The following is a 22,570-nucleotide window of genomic DNA, read 5'->3' as shown; positions in this document are numbered from 1 at the left end:
GCAGAGCATGGAAGATAACGGCATACCCTCTCGTCACTTTCACCATAATCGAACGATGAAGTTCCCAGCCCTCCTGGTCTTGGCCCAAGCAGCCGCTGCCTTTACCACCAATGTCGGTCCCGATTATCAGCATCCCCTAGAAGGTCAGTATTCCTTTGCTGAATAAAAATCAGTCCTGACACGGAGACTTGCAGACCTGGACAAAGACCTCCCCTTCTCCCAGCCAGTCACGTTCGCTCACCTGGAATGGCAACGCTGCCTTGCCTCCACGCACAACTCGGTACCTCCCCTCTCTGTCTCTATCAGGCCAGCTCTAACTGTCGAAGCCACTCGACATCGCAATCCTCGGCTTCCCTTACGACACCAGCACCTCCTACCGCCCCGGAGCGCGCTTCGGCCCACGAGGCATCCGCGCCGGGTCCTCGCGGGAGAAGAAAGGGCGAAGCTACAATACCATCTGGGAAGTTGATCCATTCGAGCAAGACCTGAGCATCGTCGACTGCGGCGACATCCCAATCACGCCGTTCGACGCCGCCCACGCATTCCAGCAGATGGAGCAGGGGTACCGACAGGTTCTGTACCATCCGACCTCGACGCCAAACAAGACCAAAGACGCGGCAGGCTGGGCCCATCCGCGGATCATCAGCCTGGGCGGCGACCACTCCATCGTGCTTCCGATCCTCCGCAGCCTCAAGACGGTCTACGGGCCTATCTCGGTCATCCATCTTGACTCGCACCTGGATACTTGGGACCCGTACGAGGGGTATACAGGTATCGCATCGGAGCAGTCTGCCATCACGCACGGGACGTTCTTCTGGCATGCCGCTAGGGAAGGGTGCATCAACAAGGGGGCGAGTGTGCACGGCGGACTGCGGACGAAGCTCTTCGGACCGAGAGACTATGAGATCGACACGGAAGTCGTCGGGTTCCATCGCATCGAGGCGCACGAGATCGATGATATTGGTGTTGAGGGGATCATCAAGCGGACGGTCGATGCGGTCGGTACAACGAACCCGGTGTATCTTTCCATCGACATCGACGGTGAGTCTTTCTCCTCTTTACTGCTGCTGATTGCTGACTCTGCGTAGTTCTGGACCCGAGCATCGCCCCTGCAACAGGCACCCCCGAGTCCGGTGGATGGACGACGCGCGAACTGAAGCGGTATATCAAGGGGCTTGAAGGGCTGAATCTCGTTGGGGCAGACGTTGTCGAGGTGAGTCCGCCATACGACTCGGCGGCTGAGACAACCTCGGTTGCGGCAGCAGACCTGATCATCGATATCCTGGCTGCGATGGTCAAAAAGAAGGGGTTCGGGATTGGTTCCAAGCCACTGAGGGACGAGCTATAATGTGCTTCTGTCTTTGACTTGGGGGTCACTTCAAGCGCTTTTATTGTTATATTATTATCGCTTTATCTAGCTACTTAAGCATGAATATCATTGTAGCACTGTAAATAGGCATGTATATTAGTATTTAGCTTGCCAACCTTGGAAGCAAGCTGGAGGACCTGCGAGTCCATGTTATGGTATTTTTGCTGTACCTATGGCAGCCGGCTCCTCCGAGAATATCAGAACCGTCCTCGCCTTTCTGATCCATGATACCTACTGGTAAGTGATTGCACTGGAGACTTGCCTGTTTGGTATGGCCTACCTAGTAGAACACAGAAGAATACACCACCTGCATCATGAGGAATTCCACCGAGTATTGATCCAGTATGTCAGGCACAAGTCCAAGCCAGTCAGGTTTGAACCTACAGGCAATGGTAGCGTTGCAGAAATCCCAGAACTCCGGATACCAGCCAGCGCTTTCCCAGTCGAGTAGAGTAACCCTGAATCCCGGGCATCCGCCGCGTTCTTGAAGCTGGAGCCTTTCAACCATGATGTTCTTTGGCTGAAGGTCACCGTGGGTGAAAACGGTGCGGTGGCTGTGGAAAGTCTGGTTGACCATATTCTGCAGCAACCGAATGTACTGGTCCGACTCTGTCTGGCGGAGCTTCTCAATAATGGCAAGATTCATGTCTTCCTGCTTCTCAAAGGGGCCTGAGATCTTAGGGTTTAGGCCTTCAGACCAGAATACCCCGTCAAGATATGGCTGGCGATTCAACATCCCCAAGTATCCTGGCGGCGGTATACTGCGTAACTCAGTAATCGCATCTTTGATTAAATTGCATATTGTAGCTTTCTCAACTGGTGTGAGGGATGGCAATATTGTTTCAAGGGTGTCGCCAGGAAGATATTGCATGATAATATAAGCCTTGTTCGTGCCGGGGTCCCTGAAGGCCGCATGGACCTTTGGGACTGGAACTTTGCTGTTTGCTGCGAGAAACCTCATGTTTTCAGCCTCGATTAGGGATACGCCGTGACCCATTTTCACTGCGAAATGCTCGTTCACCCGGACGACTTTGGCGGATGAGTCGGGCGTGCTGATGAGGTCCGTCGCGGCCTCGATCTCAGCGACAGTCGGGAGGCGGATGGTCTCGGAATCAATTTCTTGTGACATGCTGTAGACAAGGTTTGAAAACAGGTTGAAGTGGGTTGGCGTGGAAGTTGAAGTAGGCGCTTTGTTGGCGTGGATGAGGGGCGAGATGTCCTGAGGCTGTACCTACTTTCCGCTTAGTAAGCTACCGTAGTCATCTTAGCATGACATAATCCACCACCAGGGCACACTGTATTCTCTCTCAAAGTGGACTGACGGCTCGGAAACCAAGTATCAATCGAATTCTTTTCCTGGATATACAAGATAGATGAGAATGTAGACGGATGATGGAAGATCAGCGACTGTAGGACATTGAAGAGAGCCCACTCCCTGGACCGCTCCTTCCCTAATGCTGAGTGACTATACACCGTCGGGTGAACATCATTACATGTAACATGGTAGCCACTAGATTAAAGCACGGTTCGGATACATGCCAGGGTCCATTCAAAATTGATTGCAAACTATACAGCAGAGAATCGCAGCGGTTGTGGGTAACTGACCCACGCGAACTAGGTATCACTTTGCCAAAGACCCAAGTACCAACCCAGCCCCAAATATCTCCATCTCCATGTCCACCCATTCACACGATTACATATTTCCCTTCCCCTCATTAAAGCCAATAAGCCATGGAAGCGAAACAAACACTCAAACCGCCCTCTCAGGCTCCACGCTCTCAACCGCCCTCTTCTCCGGCACCTGGCCATGCTCGTCATGCGCAGCGCGGTCACTGATCTTAAGGTTACCCTCGGCGATCTCGCGCTCGATCTCCTCAAGGCGAGACGCGATGTTCCGCCTCCTGCTCCACGGCTTGATGCCGGTGTCAAAGACCTCGTCCATTTCCTCGAGCGTGAAGCCCTTGGTTTCGGGGGCGGTCAGGAACATGTGGATTGCTGCAACGGTGTTGAAGGCTGCGAACTGTACGCGGAGCATTGTTAGCATGTCTGAAGGAAAATATGGGTGGGTGGGTGAGAAGGTAACGTACAATCATATACATCTTCCAGTTGATGCTCCACAGCAAGGGAGGGACAAAGAGCGCAAGGAGACAATTCCAGGTCCAGTTGGACGCCGTCGCCAGAGAGACAGCCTTAGCGCGGACCTTGGCCGGATAGATCTCAGCTGGGTACGTCCAGGAGGTCGGACCGATGGTCGTGGCGAAGGAGCAGACAAAGAGGTAGGACATGGCGATGATGGCCTTGCCGACGTCGGGGTGGTCCGCGACAGTCCAGGAGATGGCGGGGGTGTCGTCTTCCGGTACAGTTGCGCGGCCGTAACCGGCCTGGAGGCCACCCTCAACGTAAAGGAACATGGCTTGCATGGTGAAACCGATCAGGATGGCGGGGCGGCGGCCGAAGCGGTCGAGCCAGATTATTGCGGGGAGGGTGAGCGCTGTGTTGAGGATGTATTGAATTGATGCTGTGAGGAGGGGAGAGCCGGCGCCGGTCGATTGCATGATGTAGACGATGTAGTACTGTGCAAGGCATACCGTTAGTGGGTGGTCTTAAATATAGGTGTGAAGGGAATGCGTACCATCATGACGTTCATACCGCAGAGCTGCGACCACATCTGCAGACTCATGCCAAGGAAGACGCGCTTTGCGATGCGCGGCTTGATGAGCTCCTGATAACTGGTGCTGGCCTGTTCGCGCTCAAGGGCAAGCGCATCCTGGATTTCCTTGTACTGGGCCAGCACAAGCGGGTGGTTGATGTCGCCGTTGCCGTGGAGGCGGGAGAGGACATGCATGCACTCGTCCCAGCGGTCCTTGCTCGCCAGCCAGCGGGGCGACTTGGGGTAGAAGAAGAGACCAAAGAAGTAGATAACACCAGGGACGATCTGAATGCCCCAGGGAATGCGGAAAGCCGCCGTGCTCTGGGTTGGGTTATTAGGGCCGCCGTCGATGTTGCTGGCGCCGTACTGGATGAAGTACTGGATCAGGATACCCCAGGTGATGGCCCACTGCTGCAGCGAGATCATACGACCTCTGATGTGCTTAGGCGACACCTCGGCAATGTAAACTGGCACCATGGCCGAACAGATGCCGACGCAAAGACCTGCGACCACACGGCCGACGACCAGCAGGGGGATACCGTTGGAGGCGCATTGGAAGCTGGCCAGGTTAGACTAGACGGTAAATCCAAAGAGTATACGTACATTGAACCGATAATCCACAGAGTAGATGAGAACTGAATGGCTGTGACACGAGAGTATTTGTCGGCGAGGAAACTGGAGGCTAGGGCACCGATGAGCGATCCAAAGGGCATGGCACAGGTGATTGCACCCTGCAGAAGTTAACGTTTGCGCCACTCTAGACATACAAAACATACCTGTTTATAATTGCCGTCGCCGACTCGGAAGTAGTTGTTGTAGGCCGCGGTACCCAAAACACCTGCGATGGTGAGACGTGCTCATGCAGGAAGGAAGGATGGGAATTCAACTTACCACTCATCGACGAGATGTCGAAACCGAACAGACCACCACCTAGCCAGTTAGCATTTTCCCCTCGTGGGGTGCGCAGGGCATACCAAGGGTGATGAACGAGCAGAGGAAGTAGACATTGTAGGACCTCTTCTTCCAAGCCATCTTGAAAAGTGGTGCTACTAACAGCAGACCAACACAATCCGAGAAGAAAAGCGTCGGAAGGAAAAGAATCGAAGCGAAAAGGAGGCGGCCAAGGGTCCTTTATAATACCCCATACATGACATCGCACCCTTGTCGAGCTCGACCGGGGGCAGAAAGCAGGCCATGCGCAAGACCCCGAACCATGACCGGGGCCAGGACACGATCCATCCCATCCCATCCCCCTCACAATACCAGCGATGCTAATGTCGCGCACCATATAACAGCCGCAGTGCAACGTCGTATTCAGCTGCACCCATTGGGTTTGGATTCCAGACAGGAATTTCATAGTTAGGAGCTCCCCAGCCCTCTAGTGGACGCCACTCGCCCGCGGTTTCTTGGTCTGCTCGCAATGGCCCCAATCAAGGAACCGACCACTTCCCCGCGCCCAGACCGGGGTGTGAGCCACTGAGCCCTCCCAGCACGCGTGACAAGCTTGGTTGAGCCACCACGAACAAGAGCGAGAGTAGCATCTGCAGTCAGCGGTTTCAGGCTCAGGCAACATGGCAATCGATGCAACGACGGGGACATTGGGTCGAATCCCGAGCGAGTCCCAGGCAAGTCAGCAAACGGCATGAGATAGCGAGAGCGCCTCGGGCTTGCCGCTTGTGCCTTGTACACCCCAATATCAGATGATGGGGCCAAAACCGATTGAGTGCGCGCCGATTCGATTCTGTCATCTCGTCTCCCCGTCCATCCACGTGTGCCATGCAAGTCGCTGACTTCCGACAAAGAAGTGTCCGGACCATTGGTGGAAGAACCCATGCTGAGCCCTTGGCAGTCACAGTGACATCTGGCCGGCAGTCGTACCACTAAGGCAGCGAGGCTGGGCAGCTTATGCTCCGAAATGATGAGCTGGATGACAAGAGGAGGAGAATCCTGCTGGTGTTCAATAGAATTAGGCTACTGGAGCAGCGGGCAGTGGCTAGTGGTTAGTGTGCGTCTGAGCTCTGGTCTTGGGACCTTGGGAGCTTCCTCCGGATCCTCAGGGTCTGGCCGAGTGCGGGGGAATCAGGTGACCTGCTCACACACGAGCATTACGGACTTATCTCTCGGTCATCAATGAACCGAGATGGATGGACCGAACTCAGCTGAAGACGAAGGAATTGATTGATGGCAATCTATGCTCCTTCACGCCTGGCGTAGAAACATCCATTTACGTACATCTAGCATAAGATCATATCGTGTCAGGCAGGCTTATCCTCCAACACAATGATTCATTCCAACCTTGTGCGCTGCTGCGCTGAGTCTTCTCCATGTCTCAATAACCACTCTATGGCTGTACAGGGCATGGATAAAGACGGCAAACACCAGCGTTCACCAACCACTCAGCCCGAGACCCGATCGCAATGGCTACCCCGTAAAGCAGGCTGATAGCCAGCACGACCTCACCATAATGAGCTGGACAACGGCACGGGCCGTTGCCAGTATGGGACGGGTTCCAGAACCCAATCTTCCAAGCGCCCTCGTCACTTGGAGATCTCGACAATGGCTCACTCCTCACCCCCTGGCACTGGCTCGCCATGCAGCTTCGCCAAACGCTCCTCTTCCTTCTTCTCGCGGATGTCCTCGGTCTCCCGCCGTAACGCAGCAAGGTTCCAGGTCCCGTCGTCTTCGTCATCCGATTCCTCCTCGCTGTCTTCTGTCCGCCAGTTACCGCTCTCGAATAATGATCGTCCAGTGTCTTCCTTGGCCTTCCGGGCTTGTTCCTCTGCGGCCTTCTTGTCTATGCGGTCCTTCTTCCACTTGGCGAAAGTCTCGGGTGTGACGGGTGTCAACTCCCCGGTAAGCTTGTGTCGTTCGCTTTCGAGCCAGTCCTCCAGGGTAAGAGTGTTGAGCGGCGACTTGTCCATAAGGGCCTTTTCGGCCGCACGCTGTTCCTTCGTCTTGAGAACGAATCTAGAATTCGTTAGTTTTCGACCATACCGGATGTTTCGCTTTGGAGTTTAGAGTGGCAACATACCCAGGCGGCAAACTATGCTTGTACATGCACTTGTCGCCTCCGTTCGGACACACCCAGAACCATCCGTACTTCTGGTTCTCGACCGCCTCGATAAAATACTTGCAGACCTTGTCAGTGGTCGTCCGCGGGTTGCCGTGCTTGCTGAGAACGACAGAGCGAAGCTTCTCCTCATCCCACTGCTCCATAGTATCAGCCTTCTTCTTTTCCTCCTCCGCCTCTCTGGAGTCAGTGTAGAGATCCTTCTTCGCCGCCTTGCGCTCAACGTTCAAGTCGTGGCTGAACTTGCACTTGCGCCCCTTCTCACAGTGGCCCTGCTTGTAGAACTGGCAAAGCACAGTCTTGGGATCAACGCCGAAGGGGACCTTCTGCACCTGGACGGGCTTGAAAAGCTCCATGGCCTCCTTCTTCGCCTGCTCGGAAGCCTTCTTCTCGGCCTCGCGCCGGTCCTTTTCGGCCTGTTTTCGTTTTTCATCGGCGTTCTTGCTGGACGCGGCTTGGGCCTGGAGCTGGGCGATCTGTTTCTTGGCGCTTCCACCTTTTTTCTGCAGGGTAATTGCGTTAGTGGATGTCGTTGAAGCATTGGGCGAGAGGATAGGACGCTTTGAAGAGTAGGGCGCGGTGACGTACGTTTTTCATGCCAAAGGTCTGTTCACGAGATCACTGTTAGTGGTGCCCTGACGAAAAGCTTTTTCGGACGATCACGAACCTTGTCATCGACAGTGGCCTTCTTCTTCTTAGGCGCATCAGCTTTCTTGGGAGGCATGATGGCGATTTTTGTGTATCCTTTCTATATGCTGTGTAGTAAAAAAGATGTCCGATAGATGGTGCGCTCAACTCGGCCTAGTTGAGTCGCGATTAGCGTCGTGGAGGGGCGGATGGCGGAGAGAAAAGCGGGATGACAAAATCTAACCGGGGAGGAAAGACTCAAAAGGGGAAATACCTATTCTATATGAGTGAAAGGTGAAAGAGGACAATCAAGTCCCGCCGGAGTCAACGATAGTTGTGATGGCACAGGTGGTTGTAGGTTGCAAGTTCTCCTCCACATTCGGTGTGGGTTTCGACGCCCTGGGTACAGTGTGGCGGGCAAAACTCAGGCTTCACATAATCGCCCTCCACCAATCGATTTGCCCTGCGGTCTTTACCAACCAACAGCCTACGAAGTACCTAAAGAGGAATGTCGACACTTTGGGGAAGACTCAATGTCGCACGGTACCCTTATATATCATGCATATTTCCCAAATAATCAGAGTTTGTGATCTAGCTACAGGCACTAACCTGGTGCCAAAATATATACTTCTGACCGAAACGCTACGAAACCCGAATAACATCTTAGTTTCTGATGAGAAAAGCAGATCCGGCCTGTTACATGCAATACGAACATAATGAGCTTTACATTGACTTGATGTTTGTACAAATAGTAACGTTGAATTTCTTTTGATGCCCTTGTAGGCATTTTCCTAGCTAAGACAGACCGAGCGCGACGTAAGCGCTGGCCACTATCCAGATACCGGGTGTCAACTGCGTTATGTATGATCGTGAGAATCATCAGCTATGCCGTCCATTATACGTAAAGCACTTCTGCGCGCCTGTTCCCTCAACTTCAAATCCTCCAAAAAGACCAATGTTTACGAGAGCTCCTGGATCTTGGACTTATCCCCGGCCTTGGTATCAGCTTCCTCAAGCTCAGGCATCTCGTCGTCATCCTAAATTGCAATGTCAGCTGGCGACAATCCAGAAAAAATTAATTTCCAAAACATACCTCGTCCTCGGCCTCAGCATCCATGCTACCCAGGTCAGCGCCGGCGCCGCCCATGCCGGGAAGGCCGCCAAGCTTCGAGAAGTCGATGTTTCCAAGTCCGCCCTGGTCAGCGCCGTCAAACCCACCGAACTGGTTGCCGTAGTCGTCTTCGGGCGCCTCATCCTGCTCGTCCTCATCAACCCACTACCAATAGTCAGCACACCTGCTATACTAAGGCCAAGATTAACAGAGTAATACCTTGTCGAAGTCCGTCTTGAGGAAGTGGACCTTCTTGGACTCCTTCAGAAGACGAGGCCAGTACTCCTCCTTCAGCTCCTTCTTGCGCAGGACAAGCTCAACCTCGCGGTCGCTGTGGTTCACCTTGCTGTTCTCGGGCTCAATCTCGGCGTACAGGTCGAGAGAAACGTGGTATTTTACGCCCTTCTTGGAGGGACCGGTGAATGTGACATTGTTGGCAGTGATGTCGAGCTTCGCGTCGGACTTGGGCACATCAGCAGCCTTGATGCTCACGTAGAGGTAGTTGCGCTCGGGTTCGGTCGCAGAGGAGCGCTGAGCCCATGTGACTGTTACGCCGCAAATTAGCACCTTGCACAAGTGAAAACAATCTGAGAGACTGCAGGATGCCAATTAAAGTAGATCGCCAGGGACTTTTGACAGTGATGCCAGAATGCACACAGCCGATGCAGCGGAAGCGGGGAAGAACGAGACACCGCAGGCATACGTACCTTCGGGAGTGTGTTGGGGGAGGTCTGACATGATTATGAGAGACGGAATTAGAATGAGGAATGGAGATGTTTGCGAATTAGGCGGTTTCAGTCGATGATGATAGTAGAATCAGAAATCTGGAAGGGAAGGTGCAGTAGTGAGGAGCAAGAGACTCTGAAATCCAGCCTCTCTTAGAGCCGATGATCACCACCGAAACAGTGCTAGAATCTTTGGAAAGTACTGGAACCTGCTGAGTGTGTTTGCCGTGTTTGCATAGCTCCCCTCATCCTACCGGGACGTCATGGACTGCAGCCTCAGGGCTCAGGCAGGTATCTTGGCCTTGCGCTTGGCGGTCCAACTTGGGCCAGAGGCTCACGGCGATGCCAACCGCACGATGACCTGATATGCGAACCTTTGCGAGAAAAACTAACTAGACGCATGAGCTGCGCAAATTTTACTTTCCACAACAATCCGTGATACCCCGTGCTTCGAAATCCAACTCTACCGCATCGCATCATACCCCGCTCCACTTTGGGGAACCCGAGACTTGCCTGATACCCCAGTGCGTTGACAGGCAGACAGAACCGATATTCGGATTTGTCTGTTTGGCACCGCAAGAGCGAGGGATTGCCAATATGGAGTCCCTCAAGGCTGTTTTCTTCGGCCCGGATCCCCAGACACAGGTTCGTTGAGTGATGACCGCTTCCTCATCGCATGCTAACTCCTTTACGTCGGCAGATGCGAAAGTGTAACCAGCTCATCCGCCAAAATACCCGTCAACTAGACCGCGACATCGCTCAGCTCAAGTCACTCGACAGCAGAACGCGGCAGACCATCGTAACGGCGTCGAAGCGCGCTCAGCGCAACCCAGCCCGCGCAAAGCAGGCCAACCTCGAAGCGAAGACGCTCGCACGGGAACTGGTCCGGGTCCGAAGACAGTCAACTCGTCTAGCAACCAGCCGGGCACAGCTACAGAGCGTTCAGATGCAGGTCAATGAAGCGTTCGCGGTGCGGAAGATCCAGGGCAGCCTGCAAAAATCGACAGGGATAATGAAGGACGTGAACACATTGATTCGTCTCCCGCAGCTGTCCGCGACGATGCATCAGCTTGCCACCGAGTTGGTCCGCGCCGGCATCATTGAAGAAATGGTGGACGACGCTATTCCAAATAACGAGCTTCTCGAGGACGAAGAAGCAGAGGCCGACGAGGAGGTCGACAAGATTCTACAAGAGATCCTGCAGGGCAAGCTGTCCCAGGTGGAGGATGTCAAGCCGGAAAGACCTTTGGAGGAGCCTCAGGAGGCCGAAGAAGAGTTCGAAGACCAGGAAGCCGCCCTTGCGCAGATGAGGGGACGTCTAGAAGCTTTGAAGAGCTAGACGAGAGACCTTGGTTGTTGGCTACACATACGATGCGAGGGCTCATTATGTCAATTGTGCTCATGGAGTTTGGCGCGGTAGATCGTCTATTATGTTTTTATCACGATTTGTTTCACAACTCTGCCAAACAGCTGGCCTGGATGCAGAATGATGGAGGATGCTTTTCCGCTTGATTTCCATTATACAATCCCATACTTACAATGTACTCTTCGCGCGCTGTTTCTCATTATAGCCTTATACGCTATAAATGCCAAGTTCATTTCAGTCTTATAGTTTATACCCGTACGAGCTGTTACACCAGCAGGCACCGTCACCGGATTTGTACTAGTGTAGGCTCCAGTCACGGGATTCTTCACTCCGCCTTCCCCTTCTGGCCCATCCAAACCTGCTTCTGTCCTTATCATCCTCCGTCCTTCCTCCCTTCCCCATCAACATCCATCATCTCACAGAGACTACCAATTCACAAATTATCAATCCTCCTTGCTACTACGACTGGATAGTCTGCCTGCAATTGGTTGTGTCGCGCCCATCTTTCCCGTTGCTACGCGCCCTTTTTTGAGGACAAACACGACAGGCGCCACCCCAGCTTTCGCGCCCAACGTCAGCCACCCATCTTATAACCATCTACTTCGCGCTTCCTTTCGACATCTTCATCTACCAGCCATGTCTACCAAGCTTGATAAGTCTTTGGACGAGATCCTCGTCAACCGTCGTCAGCCGCGCGGTCGCCGCAATGTTCGCCGCGGCAAGGCTACAAACGCAGCCGTTCCAGTTGGAGGAGTGAGGAAGACCACAAAGGGTGCTAAGCCTGCTGCAAAGGCTGTCCACAGTGGGCACCCTGCGCCGACTGAAAGCAAGATCATGGTCAGCGGCTTGGTAAGGATTATTCCTTGGAATCATAAAATAACGATAACTAACCTTCGCCAGCCTTCCGACGTGAATGAGGCCAGTATCAAGGTATGTTGATCGAGAGGCCTTCGCCTTGGGTTTCTATCGCCGTGTCTTTTCCTCGAAGCCTCCGGTCGCAGCGGCTCCTATACGCATTCGACCCCGCCACGTCTCACATACCGTGGTGGTCGCTTCGTTTCGCGCCGGCAGTTTCTCCTTCCAGATCGATCGCTCTGCATAACCCTCACTACGGTACCGCGGGCGATGGAAGTCGAGTTTGCCTATGTCTTGCAAACGCGTATCTTGCATTGGAATCTGCCAAAACTTCTGCTTGATCCCGTTGCAGACAGCGCTTTGGTGAGAGTTGAAATATACCACCATAATCAGCCCGCTTTTCGTGCCAGCATACTTCATGTCTTGGGTCTTGGGCGTCAGCGAGTGCATCAGCATACCAGCAGTGAATCAGGAAGTCAACGCGCTTCTTGAAGCCACGTCCCCTAGTCCATATGGCTGGGTTGGTACTACGGGGTTACGTGCGCTTCGCCATCCTCCCTTCCTGGGAGTGCGATATTATATGTCGCTGAATCGGCCCTTGCAAGGCCATATTTGGGCATCACATGTTTCTTTCTGCCGCATGAACGGCCCGCGGAATTGTCAGTCAGCGGTGATCTCGCTCATTGCCCTCTTCCTGTCGGGAATTTCTTGAGTGTGGCCAAGGGCTCACTACGATGTCGGCTTTAGCGGAATGTCCTTGGGGGGGTATGATTTCTTGCATCATGTTGGCGATGGGCGAGATGAAGGGTTTTCACTGGCTCATGGGGTTTTCTTGCTGATTTGCTCGCTCGCTGCCAACTGACTAACTAACCATCGCTGTGCGCTCGCTGATGCTCTTTGCTGTCGACTTGGAGTCGTTTCTTTGTTGCGACCGCGGCGGCACCATTGACGCGTTTTCATATCTCTTTGAGCCGACGTACTGATTCTCTTTCCTTGTTCCAATAGGAATACTTCAACAAGTCCGCAGGTCCGGTCAAGAAAGTCATGCTCACCTACAACCAAAACGGCACCAGCCGTGGAATCGCTTCAATCGTCTTCAGGGACCCCGGCACGGGTTCCAAGGCCGCGAATGAGCTGAATGGACTTCTCGTCGATGGACGACCCATGAAGGTTAGACCTTCTTTGCGTTATTGATCTTTTCCTCGCTGACCATTCCAAGATCGAGGTTATTGTCGACGCCTCGCACGCCCCTACAGTTGCTGCACCCAAGCCTCTGGGTGATCGTGTCGCGTAAGTCCTCCGTCCTCCTGTGTTGAACCAGCAGCTCATGTCTTCCAGTCAGAACAAGCCGCAGCCCAAGCCGGCAACCAACGCGAAGAACGCCAACACCGCCCGAGGTGCACGTGGTGTCAAGCGTGGTCGCGGTGGCAAGGCACGCACCAACCGTCCCAAGCCCAAGACGGCCGAAGAATTGGACGCCGACATGGTCGACTACTGGAACGCTCCCAACGAGAACGGCGCTCCGGACGCCAACGCCGGTGCCGCCGCTCCCCAGCAGCCCGCCGGTGGTGAAGACATCGGCATGGCTGAGATTTCGGTAAGTTCTTCATGCCAATATCGCGAGGATGCGACTAATATGTCTCTAGTAAACTGGCATTGCGTTCTGAAACCGGCCGATTGACTCGCCATTTCATCCGTTCACCTAGTCGCACACGCTTTCGAGCCTACTTTCGGATTCGTCTCTTCTTAATATGATCATTTTCTCCCTATGTCTTCTATTATCCCCTCGGTTGTCTTTTATTTTGCATTGATTTTTCGCCTACTTCGATCGTCCGGGAGGTTGGGTGACTGCGTGTATGTTATGCTATAAGCCAATGGATTTCTCATGAATAACTATCCAACACATAGAAACACACAAAAACGTAAACAAATAATTGCCCTTAAAGCACCAGCCTCTTACTGAACCAACGACGGAAAGACCGGTCTTCCTTGTCCTCATCTGTCGGGATATCGTCACCGTCGCTCGAGTCACGACGGCGTTTGGTTCCCATATTCCACTGCAGCAGTTTCCAAGACTCCCCTACATCCTCCTCGCCACCCAAAGCACCCGTTTTCACCGGCTCGCTGAAGTAGTAACGAAGGAACTTGTCAAGAGACACAGGCGCCCCTTGCGCGGTGTAGAGGTCGTGCCGCTGCGAATACTGAATCACCAGCTGTTCACCATCATGGTGTGCCTGGATGATTCGTCCCGATCGATACTCAATGTTTGGTCCGTGTCCGGTTGCAACATATGAAAGGGCAAGCACCTATACCCTTTAGGGTCATTATTTGGGAGACGAAGGAATTCAGGCCAACATACCGGAAGACACGGATGGTGCTGATACTGGCTCAACTCCATACGCAATTTCATGACCCGCAGTATCGCTCTGACTTCAGACGCCGTCAGAACTGACCCGTCCAATAGACCGCGAGAGTTGACGATCATCTCGATGATAGCGTGTGGCCAGGTGTATGAGGTGTCTTCGAGGACCTGGATAATCTTCCACTTGTCGTCTTCGTGCAGCGCAACGGCTTGGTCTTGCCGGTATTTTCCCTTCATTACTGGCCTGAAAATATTTTCTTTGTCAGCTTGCTAACTTCGAAGGAAGCCCAAAGGGTTGTGTCACTTACCCGTTCGCCGTTAAGACTGGCCTCTTCCCTAAAGTAGGGAGCTTAGGCACAGAGAACCCCTTCATCTCAGCCAAAGTCTTCACCATAGGCCCACCCTCGCTCTCAATTCCATCGCCGCTACTCCCCGAACACGAAGACGAAGACGAAAGCGAATCACCATCACCATCCAAAGTCCTCGACACAAGGGAGGAAGAACAGGACGAACGCACACCAGAACCAGACGACGAGGTGGATGAAGACTGCAAACACCTCTGGCGCGAAAGAAAAGGCGAAGTAGAGGTTGCAGGCGACGAAGATCCACCCGGCTCGCAGGATTTCGAAGCACAGGTCACACATTCGTGCATGGGCTTTTCACTTCTACCCCGGATGAGCTCTGGGATGCGGGTTGTTCTGGGCTTGGAGGTCGAGCTTGCTGGTGCTTTAGCTTTAGGAGGGAGGAAGAAGCACGGATTGAAGGGGACCGGTTGCTTGAAGGATGAAGAGGATATTGATGACAAGGACTGTGGCTGTTCGACGATGCGGATGTTGACTCCGAGGTTGCGGGCGGCTGTTAGTGTTGTCAGAGTCGTTTCTTGATCGTGGAGGCGGACTATGTCGCGGTAGGCCTTGTTGAGGGATGGGTGCATGTTGATGATGGGGTTTGGGATAGAAAAGCGGGTGCTTGTTGAGATGGTGGTTGCGGAGGGAAGGTGCGACTGTGGCGCGCAGCAGATTGCGATGGGTTGGGACGAGGAAGACCTGGATGAGTTGAGCCTATAAGGTTGGGCGCCGGTTCTGCTGGCCTTTAAAGCTTCTTACAGTCACCGGTCACCTTTCTTTCGTCCCCTGATAGATATCGATGTTAGAACGCCCCGCCCGGCCCTACCTTCGAAGCTCGACAACGGCCCTCGGCATCAACGACCGCGAACTACGAGCTGCAAGAAACGAAGCAAAGCAGAGTATCGTTCGAGAAGACTGTCCTTGTCCTTGGCCTGGTCTCAACCATTGGGAGGTGCGTTGAGTCACTCGCCCTTATGCCATGCTGATACCGTATGCGGCACGGTAGCCGTCCTTTATGCAAACTCTATATGCACCATCACCAAGGAACGCTGAAGCGTGGGGGTTATACATAGCACGACCAGTGGCGCCTGGGTCACACAGACGGTCTACCTGCAAGATCTCGGATCTTTGTCAAACGAGCCCTGGATGGAGGTGCTTGACTGAAACGGTCCCGGCTGCTGAGGTGGCTGAGGCTGAGGCTGGACGTATAGTATGGTACAATCCGATCTTCTTCTGCTCGCTGCGAAGAGGACCTCATCTGCAGTGGGTTTGCGGAGCAGACAGCCGCGTCCTCGTTCGCCACCTGCACGGATCTGGATTCCGACCTCAGGCGTCAGGGAACTGCGGTGGGCTTTTCCGTCCATGTCAAGGTATTATACGGGGTGCGTGCATGCTCCGTGAAATAATAGCTTGTGTATTGGGGATTCCGAGACTAGGACTGTGTTTCACAACCTTCGCCTGTTCGATCTGAGCATCAAGACTATCTGGTATCTATCAGTGAGGCACTGAGGCTTTGAGGTATGGTAAGGTAGGCAAATTAAAAAAGAAAATCAGAATATCTATGCATGTTAAGTTGTTAACATATATATTAGGTCAAAATCAGTATGAATCATCAATCTCAAGGTCTACAGACAGCTTAAATTCAGGCGCAAGCACCCCTTGTACGTCTGCCGGCTTAAGTTTAATCATTGGATATACGACAACAAAGATCATGATATTAATTCCCGAAACAACAAGCTAGACCAAACAGCTATTACCGAGTAGTGTATCCACCGTTCAAGAAGATAGGCTGGCCAGTGATCCAAGTCCCCTCTGTGCAGAGAAAGCGAACAATGAGCGCAATATTCTCGACCAAAGTAAGTCATCCGCCCACTGCGTTGGCCTTGAGGAACTTCACTGCCTTAAAGCCACCTGAGGGTAGAAGAAGGCTAGGTAGGCAGGTTAGCTTGTCTTTTAGTGAAAATATGGGACAGGATATCGTACGATTATCCATGGGGCAAGGGCGATGTTGTTGACGCTGACGCGGCGGGACTGGAGTTCCTTGCAGACACCGCTGTGGGTTGTTAGTAGTGATAAACAAACAAAAGTGAAGAGGGCATACCAAGTAAGTGCTCAACCGGTGCTTTGCTACCAGCGTATGAGGTGTAGTGTCCGGTAAAGGCAAGGCCGTGGCGATGATGATGATCTTTCCGTCGTCAGAGACGTGCTTGGCGGCTGGCTTCAGGACGAAGAATGCAGCCTTGGAGTTGACGCTGAGTTATATTAGCCAAATCATAACAGAAAGGGGGCGGAGACCTACGCAAATATCGTATCGTATTCCTCCGTAATCTCTGTGATGGGCTTCTTCAACGCCTTGCCAAGCCTGCGCTTGACGTCCTCAAACAGCTTGATAACGGCGACAGCGGAGGTCAGGTCGCCTTGGCAGGTCACCACCTTCCCAGACTGCTTCAGTTCTGCTTCGATTTTGCTGGCGTCGGACTGGCTGCTGGACGAGTGATAGTAAAGGGCGAGGTTGGCTTCGGAGGCAGCAAGCTTGCGAGCAACCTGGGCGAGCCATTGTTCCGGTTGTATGGTAAATGGTTAGACGAACTGAGAGGTGGTTGATGGTTAACTCGAGTGAGTAGCTGCAAGACGAGAGGTAATCATCTCCCTCTTCTTGGCTAACATACTCCTGGAGTTAAGGAAACCATGAACAGTACACCCTGTGGCCTGCGTATAATCAAGGCGATCCAGTCTTGGTATCCACGTTACAGACCATGGCCGTATAAACCCGTTAGTATGACAGGCTGACCTTGATAATGCAGGCCGAAGGGTGTACATCGAGTTGAGCTGAGGCATCAAGATCATGAAGGACCTGGAGGAATGTGATAACCGCGTCCGGAATGGTCTGGGGGCTATGTTGTGATAACCCTTTTAGGAGGTCACCCCAGTCGGTGCCAGATCACTGGTTTCTCAAAGCTTCTGCAGGAATGGGAATCATGATATTGCACCCAACTGCGTACTCCGTAGAACGACTACTGCGCTCCTATAAAATGCGCAGGGCTCGATCCGGCAATGGCTGGCCTGGTGCAAAGGTTTCGCCGGGAAAATACAGTGTTGATCCATTCAAAAACGCGCCATTGCGGTCGATCTAGATCACAATGCGCCGCAGGAGACTACCGAGACCCAGAGAGCTGAACCCCCCGCGAAGCTCAACTGCGCGTTTCAACCCCTGCATGTGAATCGCATAGTCGTCCAGATTGCCATACATTGCTTCATAGCTCGCCATGTTCGCAATCGCGCCTATCAGGCTATCAAGGCATCGCTCACACCGGACGGGTGGAGCTCCAAAGATGTATTGACAGCCTGTACTGCATCGCATCGCAGCCCAAGCAATTGCAGTTTCATTTCCGTTGTCTCTGAAGCAGCGAGTAGGACGATGACCAGGAAGAGCGACGGCTCGGTCATGACAAGGGGAAACCAGTCGGTGCGAAGGAGGCCTCTATTGCCTGGCTGATCCAGCTCGGGGATGTCTACCGCCATGCTCATGAGATCTGCTCCAGGTTAAACGAAGTCTTATCGGGCAGTGGGTGACTGACTACACACAATGATCAACCAGTTGGGGTAGGATAGGCCGCCAGCGACTGGGTATGACCGAAAGGGGCCAACGGGCGTGGGATAGGTAGGCCGAAGTACATCGGCTGCGTGGAATGAGGGTCTTGCCGGACAATTTGTCCAGACACTAGACACTGCTGCTTGTCCTTGGTCCCTTGCGCCTTAGCCTTTTTAGCAGCCTGAGACTGTCCACTTCTTCGAACTGGTTCCACTGGCGGCGCGTCGCATGCGATCGGACGTGCGAGTCCTTGGCCAGCTTCAGGGCATCTTCCGACGCGCGGACATGGATGAAGATGAAATAGCCGCCGATCGTTGTGCTATGATGGTGCTATGAATATGATGGATGAAGGAGAGTCTGAGTTGTGTGCGCTCGATTCTATTTCCAGCATCGCTGCACCTCTTGGCGCCCTCCACTTCCTGAGTCGATGTTGGGCTAGCCACGATTGCGCTTTCCTGGCTGTCAGTGCCCAAAGGTCGGTCGTCCTCTTGCCTGGCTGAGGCCAGCGCTGACTCCTGCGTCTCCAGCAGTTCATTCGCGTTGAAAGGGACTTCTCCACATGTTCCAAGATCTCATTGAATCTACAGCTTGTTATTGGTTCGGATCATGTTCCTGAGCCGGGACTAGGATTGCTGGGAGGGTGGCGCCTCATGGAGTTCGACGCTCGATGCTGTTTCCCTTCCACGCGTACGGAGTACAAGGGTCTCTCTCCAGATACTGCGCCTTTGTAGGTCGCGTTTCTGACGTCCTTCGCTCGACCCTACATTCATTTCTCTCGTTGTCGGTGACACGCAACCGTCGAAAAGTTCGCCGTGAGATCCAGCGGATCGAGCCACTTTAGCTTCGGTCAGGGTCCAGATTTGGACAGCCTCAAGCTAAGCGATGCCTAAACCACGGCCATACTTTCCGGGGCTAAAATGACTGCTCTCGTTCATCTTTCCTCTCAGATCAACTCTGAATTCACCATGATCAGAAGCCTGGTATAGCCATTCGCGCAGTCCGACCCAAGTCCATCGTTACCCTTGTACTTCTTACTATCCTTAACACCTTTTTACTTTTCATTCTGTCAAGATGCTACTTCTCAGCTCGCTCCTGCTGCTCTCCCTCACCAACGCCTTCTCCCTCGATACGAATTCCGAATACTGGTCGTACACCACCGGCGCCCTCGCGAATACCACCTCCCAAGCGTGCAAGAAAGCCTACAGCGCCGAAATCGCATGCGACGAGTACCTCGTTGCCCTCGTCTCCGCAGGCGAAACCCGCGCCTTTCTCCCGTACATGGAGTTCTCCAACTTCACAGACACATGCACGAAAACCTGCCACGACTCGTTGACGAGCTATATCCACAACGTCGAAGGAAAGTGCTCAGAGGATACCGATGCGGCGCTCAAGGGCGTTGGAAAATGGGGAGAAATGGAGTTCAAGAATATTCCTGTCGTCACAGTGGGGAGGATTTTCGAGTACATGCTCATGCGGTCTTGCGCAGAGGACGAGTATGTCATTCACGCATCATCTCGAATTTCGTGCGCATACTGATAAAAACCAGGAACGGCGAGAACTGCTACATCACCCAATCCTCCGTCATCCCCATCACATTCGACTGCTCCTGGTCCTGCGCCATCGCATACCGGTATAACCAGCACGAGTACCCATACAGCGAGTGGGCGTTTGGAAACGAATACGCCGCGGACGTCTACTACGGCAAGAACGGGCGAAGCACGGTGACTGATAAATACCGCAACATCCTTACCCAGCACGCCGTCCTCCAGGGACAAATGGATACGGCGTGGAACACGGCAAGCGAGTGTCTAGCTGGGAATGGAACGTTCAAGACAGGGATCAAGGGCGTTGAGATTGGAGCGGATGCCGATGCAGCTGTGAAGGCTGCTAGTACAGCTGAAAGCAGTGCCGATAATACGAGCGAGAGCTCAGACGCCAGTGGAGCGTCGTCGAATGGGACGTCCTCCACCTCAACGGGTCCTGAGGATGGCGCTGCAGCGAACGTTCGGGTTGTCGGGTGGGTTACTCTTCTTGACTTCGTGCTGAGTCTTGCTTTCTTGGTATAACGATGTATATACCTTTGGTAATGGTAACGAGCTCATCTAGAGTCTGACGTCCACAGCCGCTGCTCTTCAGATGAACACTCAAAGACAAACGCCCGCGACTGCCGAGTAATGAGCTTGAACTCCCGCCTTCGTCCGCCTCACCCGCTTCGAGTCCCAGCACATCAGTCGGACACAAATAAGGGCTACGGCTAAGCTGGACGGCCCCTGCGCCAGACCTCATGTCTATGGACCGGGTCGAGTATATAAGAGGACCAGACGGTGGAAGCATGATGGAAGACTGCCGTCCCCTCGGCCGGCACATCAGCGCGAACGTACCGTAATCCCCAGGCTCGGTTCCCAACACCCATGCATTCCAACTGAGGTACGGATACGGATATAATCATACCAGCGCTGCGCTAGGGCTTGCTAGGCTTAATACCGCAACCGCCGGGCTGGATACTGCGCATGGAATCAATCCATTGTTTTCGAGATTCCTGCGGAGCAACGACCAGATGGGAAGCCACCATATCCAGCCCAACAGAGGCCGGTCGATGGCCGGGGCTTACCAGTAGATAACGGAGCATAGGGGTTGAAGGTAGCGCACCGAGTCAGACTGGGCCCGGCGTTATGCAACGAGTTCCGGAATGAAAGAGGGAGGTTAGATCCGAATCCTGATGCCCGGATAGGTATGGGATCTCCACACATCCTGGTCGCTGATCGGGCTTGTGGCCGTATATTTACCCCAGATAGGGCGATCATAGGCACGGAACTAGAGGGTAACTTACTAACTTTAAGGATGCAATCAAACAGATAAAGAACAGGCTTCGAAGCTAGAGCCGTTTCGTATCTCCCGTCCTTCGAAGCCGGGCTTGAGCAAGTAGATGGTCATAGAGCCCGGAGATTAGCTGCTTCATTAAGCGAGATCTTATTTCGGTTAATGGGATAGAAGAACCTGGTCGTACAGAGACTGAAGGGATATGGAACCGTCGAGATCCGGGGCAAGGTCCAGCTAGTAATGGTGTCGCACTTACCTTCCAAAATATTAGTTGCCTCCAGTCTGAGCTTCTGAGGGCGCGTCTGCTGGGGTTGTCAACGTTCAACGCCAAAAGGACGAGCCTCAGCCTCCTGCCATCATGCTTGTCCGCGTACTATGGTAGTGAGCAGCTCGAGAAACATCTAAGCGCGTAGGAGGATAGCAGGCGCGGTTACCATGAGAAGGGCAAGCGAGACGAAGTCAGCCATGACCAAGGATACCCGCCTCCGTCAATGATTCTTCCGCTTCACCGCAACCCTCATCTCAACCCGGCAATAGACATGTCAAGCATTGACGCCAGGTCAACAAACACCCAGGACGCTGGAGGGCAACTCACTCGCGAGTCACGACGCGCCTCGCCGACGCAACAATCGCTCGCAAAAGACGGTCAACTCACCGCAAATCCAACCCGGCAACAACTCAACAACCTCAACGGTCAACCCCAACGGCGGATGCACATACCCGAGAGCGCGGTGTAAGTGTAACTGTAGATCGCGAGTCTGATCTACATTCACTTTCAGAATTCAGATCCATCCATTGAGCTGAAGCTCGAGCTCGAGCCTTAGCGTCGCCGATCAAACAAGCGGAGCTATCCGTAAATAAAACGCCGCGGGAGGGACGGGGATGGACGGGACGACGCCCCGGGGATGCAGAGGTCTTTACCCGGGCGAACGTTGGATAGACTTGGACGGGGCTGGGGTTGAACAAAGAACCCGCGATCGGGAGATTGGGACAGCTGCAGATCGAATCCTGGTGAAAGTTTGGTTTGACAGCTGCTGGTCACGGCGGCTGCAGCGGCGAGCGGCGAGCAGTGAGCACAGCGCAGCGCAGGGCAAACAGCCCTGGGCTTGAAGTTCTGCGTTCCGGCCTAATCCAACCGCTGGAGCCGGGATTAGGATGCCGGGGTGAGGATGGCGGGTTGGTGCAGTACTTATGTTTGTGGTTTGCTGACATGCTGTCGAGGGGTTGGGTTGGACAGCAGTGCTGTTATTGTAGGAGCAGGGTTAGCGGAAGGGTACATGCGTGATGCACGCGAAGCAAGCAGCTGCACAGAGGAGTGGATTCACCGCCAGTTCGAGGTCTGGAGCTGTCCGGGCCTGGGCTATCTTTGGATTCGTTGCTGGTCAATATTGGCTATTAGTTGACTAGCACTCATAGTGAAGTGCGTCAAGGGTCAAAGCAAAGCATGCCTATGAACCAGGAACCTGTTTACTGTGCAATATCTGCAGTGGATATCAAGATGGATCTAGGGTGAGAATCCAATGTCGCAAGCTCGACTCGAGTCTAGACCGTTGAGGGGTCAAGACCCGCATGAATCATACTCTGTAGACAGTAGTTCGCGAACAAGGATACCCCTTCTCGAACGCCTTGGTTGAGCATGGAGCAGCGCATTGTTCCAGACCAAGCGCAGCGTAGTG

General features: G+C 53.5%; 9 protein-coding genes across 9 annotated transcripts; 4 read left to right on the top strand and 5 right to left on the bottom strand.

Annotated features, from left to right (window-relative positions):
• Nucleotides 1-55: 55 nt before the first annotated feature.
• On the top strand, nucleotides 56-1,348 carry DSM5745_10296 (agmatinase; the record flags this gene model as incomplete). The annotated part of the gene is made up of 4 exons (XM_026752312.1): nucleotides 56-143; nucleotides 195-280; nucleotides 327-1,041; nucleotides 1,089-1,348. 4 exons carry the CDS (start codon nucleotides 56-58, stop codon nucleotides 1,346-1,348), a joined length of 1,149 nt encoding a protein of 382 aa, XP_026599374.1.
• A 74-nt stretch (nucleotides 1,349-1,422) lies between these two features.
• DSM5745_10295 (uncharacterized protein) lies at nucleotides 1,423-5,051 on the bottom strand (the record flags this gene model as incomplete). The annotated part of the gene is made up of 10 exons (XM_026752311.1): nucleotides 1,423-1,506; nucleotides 1,605-1,645; nucleotides 1,754-2,600; nucleotides 3,126-3,389; nucleotides 3,457-3,942; nucleotides 4,002-4,578; nucleotides 4,623-4,750; nucleotides 4,796-4,857; nucleotides 4,911-4,949; nucleotides 4,994-5,051. The coding sequence occupies 10 exons, from the start codon at nucleotides 5,049-5,051 to the stop codon at nucleotides 1,423-1,425; spliced, it is 2,586 nt and encodes an 861-aa protein (XP_026599373.1).
• A 1,529-nt stretch (nucleotides 5,052-6,580) lies between these two features.
• Nucleotides 6,581-7,813, bottom strand: DSM5745_10294 (translation machinery-associated protein TMA46; the record flags this gene model as incomplete). The annotated part of the gene is made up of 4 exons (XM_026752310.1): nucleotides 6,581-6,986; nucleotides 7,051-7,592; nucleotides 7,678-7,695; nucleotides 7,757-7,813. The coding sequence occupies 4 exons, from the start codon at nucleotides 7,811-7,813 to the stop codon at nucleotides 6,581-6,583; spliced, it is 1,023 nt and encodes a 340-aa protein (XP_026599372.1).
• An 862-nt stretch (nucleotides 7,814-8,675) lies between these two features.
• Nucleotides 8,676-9,565, bottom strand: wos2 (Hsp90 cochaperone SBA1; the record flags this gene model as incomplete). The annotated part of the gene is made up of 4 exons (XM_026752309.1): nucleotides 8,676-8,753; nucleotides 8,810-8,992; nucleotides 9,047-9,372; nucleotides 9,535-9,565. The coding sequence occupies 4 exons, from the start codon at nucleotides 9,563-9,565 to the stop codon at nucleotides 8,676-8,678; spliced, it is 618 nt and encodes a 205-aa protein (XP_026599371.1).
• Nucleotides 9,566-10,149: 584 nt separating this feature from the next.
• Nucleotides 10,150-10,891, top strand: DSM5745_10292 (ESCRT-III subunit protein VPS24; the record flags this gene model as incomplete). The annotated part of the gene is made up of 2 exons (XM_026752308.1): nucleotides 10,150-10,197; nucleotides 10,253-10,891. The coding sequence occupies 2 exons, from the start codon at nucleotides 10,150-10,152 to the stop codon at nucleotides 10,889-10,891; spliced, it is 687 nt and encodes a 228-aa protein (XP_026599370.1).
• Nucleotides 10,892-11,554: 663 nt separating this feature from the next.
• On the top strand, nucleotides 11,555-13,422 carry DSM5745_10291 (uncharacterized protein; the record flags this gene model as incomplete). The annotated part of the gene is made up of 6 exons (XM_026752307.1): nucleotides 11,555-11,767; nucleotides 11,819-11,848; nucleotides 12,779-12,943; nucleotides 12,993-13,063; nucleotides 13,112-13,370; nucleotides 13,420-13,422. 6 exons carry the CDS (start codon nucleotides 11,555-11,557, stop codon nucleotides 13,420-13,422), a joined length of 741 nt encoding a protein of 246 aa, XP_026599369.1.
• A 291-nt stretch (nucleotides 13,423-13,713) lies between these two features.
• Nucleotides 13,714-15,069, bottom strand: DSM5745_10290 (uncharacterized protein; the record flags this gene model as incomplete). The annotated part of the gene is made up of 3 exons (XM_026752306.1): nucleotides 13,714-14,079; nucleotides 14,133-14,379; nucleotides 14,444-15,069. 3 exons carry the CDS (start codon nucleotides 15,067-15,069, stop codon nucleotides 13,714-13,716), a joined length of 1,239 nt encoding a protein of 412 aa, XP_026599368.1.
• Nucleotides 15,070-16,343: 1,274 nt separating this feature from the next.
• DSM5745_10289 (uncharacterized protein) lies at nucleotides 16,344-17,039 on the bottom strand (the record flags this gene model as incomplete). Its single annotated transcript, XM_026752305.1, has 5 exons — nucleotides 16,344-16,393; nucleotides 16,466-16,535; nucleotides 16,584-16,734; nucleotides 16,782-16,998; nucleotides 17,027-17,039. 5 exons carry the CDS (start codon nucleotides 17,037-17,039, stop codon nucleotides 16,344-16,346), a joined length of 501 nt encoding a protein of 166 aa, XP_026599367.1.
• A 2,106-nt stretch (nucleotides 17,040-19,145) lies between these two features.
• On the top strand, nucleotides 19,146-20,140 carry DSM5745_10288 (uncharacterized protein; the record flags this gene model as incomplete). Its single annotated transcript, XM_026752304.1, has 2 exons — nucleotides 19,146-19,567; nucleotides 19,621-20,140. 2 exons carry the CDS (start codon nucleotides 19,146-19,148, stop codon nucleotides 20,138-20,140), a joined length of 942 nt encoding a protein of 313 aa, XP_026599366.1.
• Between the last annotated feature and the right edge of the window lie 2,430 nt (nucleotides 20,141-22,570).

Source organism: Aspergillus mulundensis, assembly GCF_003369625.1.
Source record: "Aspergillus mulundensis strain DSM 5745 chromosome Unknown scaffold_14, whole genome shotgun sequence".
In the NCBI taxonomy this organism is placed as follows: Eukaryota; Fungi; Ascomycota; class Eurotiomycetes; order Eurotiales; family Aspergillaceae; genus Aspergillus; species Aspergillus mulundensis.
This window is presented reverse-complemented; position numbering and strand designations above follow the sequence as displayed.